This window comes from Oncorhynchus keta, chromosome 31 (genome assembly GCF_023373465.1).
Source record: "Oncorhynchus keta strain PuntledgeMale-10-30-2019 chromosome 31, Oket_V2, whole genome shotgun sequence".
NCBI lineage: Eukaryota > Metazoa > Chordata > Actinopteri > Salmoniformes > Salmonidae > Oncorhynchus > Oncorhynchus keta.
The window spans coordinates 8508222-8515342 of record NC_068451.1 but is presented as its reverse complement, the minus strand read 5'-3'; the positions used below and the strand labels follow the sequence as shown (position 1 = coordinate 8515342).

At 42.2% G+C, this 7121-nt stretch overlaps 1 protein-coding gene across 1 annotated transcript; it reads right to left on the bottom strand.

Annotated features, from left to right (window-relative positions):
• Positions 1-306: 306 nt before the first annotated feature.
• LOC118364121 (free fatty acid receptor 2-like) lies at positions 307-6797 on the bottom strand. Its single transcript, XM_035745351.1, has 2 exons — positions 6527-6797; positions 307-2466 (listed from the first exon to the last, which is right to left on the bottom strand). Exon 2 carries the CDS (start codon positions 2217-2219, stop codon positions 1170-1172), a length of 1050 nt encoding a protein of 349 aa, XP_035601244.1. The 5' UTR covers positions 2220-2466; positions 6527-6797; the 3' UTR covers positions 307-1169.
• Between the last annotated feature and the right edge of the window lie 324 nt (positions 6798-7121).

The window sequence follows — 7121 nt, the reverse complement described above, 5'->3', positions numbered from 1 at the left end:
CTTATCAGTGACTATAGTCTCTGTGTAAATATTTGAGAGGCTCATCAATTATCATGAGTTACACGGTATTGGGAAGTATCTCTGAAGGGATGGCTGTCATATTGTACATGTTATGACTCCAAAACAGTAGCAAGAACCAGGGTTCCACAACAACCTGATTATGTTCAACTATGCCATTGCCAAACGTTTTGCTTGTAATTGTGTAACCTATTCAATCCTGTTCAACTATTATAGTATTTTTGTTCCCGTAATTCATGAAATGAACATGCTTTTATTTCAACATCAATATTTTTATTTGGTCCCAGAATCAAACAATGGAGGTCCCAGATGTTAGAGGTGTATACAAAATGGGACAGTGAGTCCACATTCATTTTACAAAGCCAATAGTATCTATGAATCACAAGTACACACAAAATCCCTCACTTACGCATGTGTGCTCATGCTTACACAAGAAAACACACACACACACACACACACACACACACACACACACACACACTGCTCAGATTCAATTGAATAGCTAGCACACACAGTGCATACTGTATCATCGTTCCTTTTCAACCATATGCGATACTACTGTGACACTTGTTTGAGATGCTTATCTCTCAGTGCTGAGAGATGTTGTTCTGATGTGTCTCTCAGATGTTAGAGCTGATGTTCTCCACAGTTGACATCACCATAAACTGCTCCTAGTTGTGTAAATGGGCTTCAACCTTGTGAAATACAATTTTCAACAATGTTGAAATAAACACTTCATCTGCTAATCAATGATACTTTTCTGTTCTGTTTTACAATCTTATCAGGCAACCCTATACAACAAATATACTCTCAAACGTATTTCATGTCACAGTAGGTGTGTACTTATAATACATAATTGGCAATGACTGCACTTGATTCCAGCTATCTGCAGCAACGCAGTAACTCCCTATTGTGAGCACTTGTTTTGTGTCTCTCAGGAGGAAGGCAGGCTCCGTATCTCCCATATCCTGTCTCTAATCTAAGTAGGAAGTTTGCCCGCCAATGATCAAACAGAGACGCATATACAGTAAATGACAGTCTCTCCCGTCTCACATGTAAAAAACATAAACATCAGAGCACTCATATCTTGCCTCTAGGCATGGAGAGCACAACATCTCATTTCAGTTAATACAGGCCCTATTCAATTAGCTTCAGATAGCATTCATCTCTGCTTGTTTGGCTCCCTTATCTATCTGAGGCTCGCTCATTCCCTTCCAAGGGGACCAGTGAATGTGACACTTGGCCAGCTTGATTCTGGCCCCCTGCAGCATACTCCCTATGGTCCCTCTGACGGCCGAGGAGGAGAAGTAGAAGATAAAGGGGTCCAGGCAGGCGTTGAAGGTGCTGCAGAGCAAGGCCATGTCCCTCCAGTCGGGGTTCTTCCTGGTTATAAAGCCCACAATATGGGAGACGTTGTAGGGGCCGAAGCAGAAGGCAAACACCAGCAGTGTCCCCAGAGCCAGGCCGATAGCACGGAGGCGTCTGCGACGCCCAATGTGGGGCAGGCCGGAGAGGATACGGATGAAGTTGATGTAGCAGAAGCTGCAGATGAGGAAAGGTACACAGAATAGAACCAGGCAGAGCTCCAGACGCACAGGCAGGAGGATCGCCAGTTGCTTCTTGCTGAAGTCCTCATAGCACACATTCCTGGAAGACACAATGTTGTCGCTGTCACTAATGAGCACGTTGGAGACGTTGGAGAATTCGTAGATGTTGGAAGAGTTGGTTGTGGAACTGAGGGAGTCTTGCGGTGGGTTGTAGTAGGGCATGATGACGACAATGCTGAGGTGGAGGATGGAGAAGACCCAGATAAATACACTGGCCACCACGGCATACAGGGGCCGGCGCTTCAGCGAGTGCTGGATGGGGAAGGCCACGCCCAGGTAGCGCTCCACACTGACCGCTGTCAGGAATAAGGTGCTGACGTAGATGGTCATGTAGAAGAAGAAGCCAGATAAAGGACAGAGGATGTAGGGTAGACTCCAGGTCATATCGTCCGTGACTTCCTGCATCTTGAAGGGCAGGAAGAGCAGGAAGAGGAGGTCCGAGATGGTCAGGTTGAGGAGCAGGATGTCGATGGGTGTGGGTTTTTGCCTTACCTTCTTGCTGAAGGTGTAGAAGGCCACAGCATTGGCCGGGAGGCCCGTCAAAAAGGTGACAAGGTAGACGGACAGACACAGCGCAGTGTGGCACTCCTGCATGGTGGCCTTGGAGGTGGGTACAGTCACTGGAAGGCACAGGGAGCAAGATCTGTCACATCATCTCAGTGCAGTCTGGGGGGATGAAAACGTTGCAGTGCAAAGGGCTTGATCTGTCAGACAGTCTGAGGCTTCAGAGGTGAAGGCTGCTTATTGGGTCAACAGCCTGGAACAAACCCGGTTAGACAGCGTGGTTTTCCTGTCCCTGACAATAAAACCAACTCATCGTCTCTTCATGGGCTCCAAGACTCTGATGGCAAGAGAGGATAGAAAGAGATTACCACACGGCACAATACGGTTTATGCCTTTTGTTACTCACTACTCACCCCTTTTAAGTATGCCAAGTGGAGGGTGTAATTGAAACAACATCCATGTGCTCAATAATCACAATACAATACCAGCAGTTGAAATAGGGTTCACATTAACCTCTCTTGGGTAGGGGGCAGTATTTTGAATATTGGATGAATGAGGTGCCCAATGTAAACTGCCTGTTACTCAGGCCCAGAAGCTAGGATAAGCATATGCATGGTAGTATTGGATAGAAAACACTCTAAAGTTTCCAAAACTATTAAAATAATGTCTGTTAGTATAACAGAACTGATATGGCAGGCGAAAACCGGAGGAAAATCCATCCAGGAAGTGGGATATTTTTGATGTGGGTACTTTTCTATTGAATGCCTATACAGTATCTGTTGGGTTAGGACATAGATTTCAGTTCCTATGGCTTCCACTAGATGTCAACAGTCTTCAGACATTGTTTCAGGCTTGTATTCTGAAAAACGAGGAAGAATGAGACCTTTCTTTCAGTGCTGTAGAAAGAAGCAGAGCTGGTTTGCGCCGATTGTGCGCCGTTTCGTTGTTTTTCCTTTCTATTGAAGACGCTATTGCCCGGTTGAAATATTATCAATTATTTAGACAATAGACAATCTGAGGATTAATTTTTTAACATTGTTTGACATATTTTGACGAACTTTACTGGTACTATTAGGATGTTTTCTTCTGCATGGCGTGACCGCCTTTAAGCCAGTGGATTACTGAACAAAACGCACCAACAAAATGAGTTTTTGGGACATAAAGAGGGACTTGATCGAACAAAACAAACATTTATTGTGTAACATGGACTCTTGTGACTGCAACCATATGAAGAAAAAATGAATCAGGTAAGTGATTTATTTTTATAGCCATTTCTGACTTTTGAAATTCCTTTACTTGGTTGTAAAATGTTTGTATGCTTTTGCAAGCGGGGCGCTGTCCTCAGAGAATCGCATGGTCTGCTTTTGCCGTAAAGCCTTTTTGAAATCTGACACAGCAGCTGGATTAACAAGAAGTTCATCTTTAAGCGATGTATAACACTTGTATTTTTATGAATGCTTAATTGGACTATTTCTGTATTTTGAATTTGGCGCTCTGCAATTTCACCGGATGTTGAGCAGGTGGGAAGCTACCATTGCACCTGCCCATAAAAAAGTTTTAATGTGAATTTCATGCAAAATAACTACAATAAAACCAAACACTCGGAGAGACAATATGGTCAGTATCTGTTGGGAACTTACTGTATACCTTTAGATTTGATGGGCATCTGGGTTTTGTTTAATGTGATGACTCAGGATGTGTGTGTCTGGCACATGGTTCTGTATACAAACAGTCTCAACACGACATTATTGCTTCCTGTGTCGTAGTTATAATATTGTCTTATCATTGGATGGACACCTGTACGTCTTATACACACAAACACAGAACAGCTTGTAAATATATTGGCGCGTACGTCCACAAAGGGGTAATGCATGGTCTTAGCTGCTACCATTCTTTATCCTTGTTAGTACAACAGTGTTTTAATTTCCTGTTCTTAAACATCTCCAATAGGTCAACAATGGATGAAACCATCTCTGACATCATCAAAGGGAAGTCCTAAACACAACACTCACAATTAAGAAAGAGCTATAACTCATTCTGCCACAACCAAGTAGCCCTTACTATAGTCTTGTTCACCAGCCTTGTGCCGAGAGGCTGTCGCTACTCAGGTCAAGCATTCGAGAGAGTTATCATAGCGTGTCTGCACTGAACTGAATTGTATTATCTTACCCTCTATGTACTTCCAGCATCATATAAAGGGCTGTGTAATAAGGCATATACTGTAGGTAAGGCATGAGTGTAGGAGACAATTAAACCAACATTACCTCCTTGTATGGACCAACGACTAGCTAATATACTGTACGTATGGGAAATTCCTCACTGACACTTTTACTGGCAGATATGATGACAGTCGAGGATTGCCAGCAAGTCCAATCAACTCACTGACCTCTTTACCAACTCTTCACGTTGTTTTGTACATTTTCTACCATAGATAGCTACAGTATTCCATTCCACTGTGACCGGGACTGACTGCTAGAACACCAACGGTCTCTTGCACGGACTCTCTGCACCTCACCACACATGCTTACACACTCACACGTAAGCTCAAACTCACACACATACAGTACTATTTAAGGGTTTTTCTATATTTGTACTATTTAATACATTGTAGATTAGTAGTGACAACATCAAAACTACAAATTAACACATATGGAAGAATCATGTAGTAAGCAAATAAAAGTGTTCAAATCAAAATATATTTCATATTTGAGATTCTTCAAAGTAGCCAACCTTTGCCTTAATGACAGCTTGGTACACTCTTGGCATGCTCTCAACCAGCTTTATGAGGTAGTCACCTGAAATGCTTTTCCAGCAGTCTTGAAGGAGTTCCCACGTATGCTGAGCACTTGTTAGCTGCTTTTCCTTAACTCTGCAGTCCAACTCATCCCAAATCATCTCAATTGGGTTGAAGTAGGGTGATTGTGGTCAGGTCATCTGATGCATTCATTCTCCTTCTTGGTTAAATAGCCCTTACACAGCCTGGAGGTGTGTTAAGGGTCATTGTTCTGTTGAAAAACATATGGTAGTCCCACTAAGCGCAAACCAGATGGGATGGCTTATCGGTGCAGAATGATGTGGTAGCCATGCTGGTTAAGTGTGCCTTGAATCACATCATAACACCACCTCCTCCATGCTCCATACGGTGGGAACCATGCGGAGATCATCCATTCACCTACTCTGCGTCTCACAAAAACACGGCGGTTGGAACCAAAAATCTAAAATTTGGACACATCAGACCAAAGGACAGATTTCCACCGGTCTAATGTCCATTGCTCATGTTTTTTGGCCCAAGCAAGTCTCTTCTTATTGGTATCCTTTAGTAGTGGTTTCTTTGCAGCAATTAGACTATGAAGGCCTGATTCACTCAGTCTCCTCTGAAAAGTTGAGATGTGTCTGTTATCTTATCCTCTGCAGCAGAGGTAACTCTTGGTCTTCCTTTCATGTGGCGGTCCGCATTGATTGTCCTTCATATCTTAAAGAAATGATGGACTGTTATTCCCCTTTGCTTATTTGATCTGTTCTTGACATAATATTTTACCAAATAGGGCTACCTTCCGTATACCAACACTACCTTGTCACAGCGCAACTGATTGGCTCCTACTCATTAAGGAAAGAAATTCAACAAATACACTTTTAACAGGGCAAACCTATTAATTGAAATGCATTCCAGCCAAGAGTGTGCGAAGCTGTCATCAAGGTGGCTACTTTGAAGAGTCTGAAATCATTTGTTTTTTGGTCACTACATTATTCCATATGTGTTATTTCATAGTTTTGATGTCTTCACTATTATTCTACAATGTGGAAAATATAAAACATTAAATAAACCCCTTGAATGAGTAAGTGTGGTCAAACTTCTGAATGGTAATGTACATAGTCGTGGGAAGTAGGGGTGCTGAGGGTGCCCCCTGAAAATCGGAATTGAAGTTTTTAAATCATTTTTTAAATATAATTTAAAATCTCAGCACCCTCACCCCCAAACTACTTTCAACGGCCACACACACACACACACACACACACACACAATGACTGCTGCTACTGGAATACTATTTATTATTACTGCACAATGTCTATTTATTATTGACATTGCGTATCTATTGCACAATTTCCCAGTCTTGTAAATATCCAACTTCAATTTGTGAGTGCTTTCTGTATTATATTTTTGCTAAAATACTATTCTTTATTTTATTTTTATTTGTCCTACTCTTTGTATTCACTTGTGTTTTCCATTGATGTTGCATTGTCGAGAGGTGAACCTGCAAGTAAGCATTTCATTCACTGTGTACTCCATGTAGGCTTACAATATATCATGTGTACATGACGGAAAAACTAACTTGACTAGAATTTTTTGTAGATACTTTTTGAAGTAGCCAAAATAGAAGTAGAGTATTAAAGCTTACATTATTCCACCGTGGATATCCTGCCAGGTCTGACAATTGAGTCTGGATCTTCTTTACTTCATTCCTCCCTCTGTAGCTCCGACCGCTTATCGACTACAGCCAGCCACGCTGTTTACAGCCGAATCTAAACATTCAGCGCAGTTAACGGCAAATTATTATTAGATAAACACCGCTGATATATATCACCAGCGCACTCCAAACATGGTTTCCGTAGTAACACTGTCCTGCGATAGAAGCTGGATGGTCTTAGGGCTTTGAGGAACCAGCCTGTCTGCTCTATTGCTTAATAGATGTAGACTGTTATCTGGCCTCTTGATTAAGAGAGAAAGAGAGGAGGAGGGAGAAAACACTGCACGAGGAAGAAAAGTGACTCACGTCTATTATAAGCCGCCTATAACTGCTCCTCCCTCGCTACCATACCAGTTTGACTAATTTAACATTGACTGCGGGGTGAGAGTTCATTCTTTCATTCTGTAGGCTAACTGCAGTGGGAAATCCCACAACAGAATACACACTCATACTAGCAAATGTGTTCAAAATATTTATTTAGTTGTCCTACTTGTGTATCATAATTGTCAGTGTGATTGGTGGTGGG

Excerpts from the sequence above, each read along its gene's own strand:
- LOC118364121 (XM_035745351.1), bottom strand. The coding sequence starts at position 2,219 with ATGCAGGAGTGCCACACTGCGCTGTGTCTGTCCGTCTACCTTGTCACC.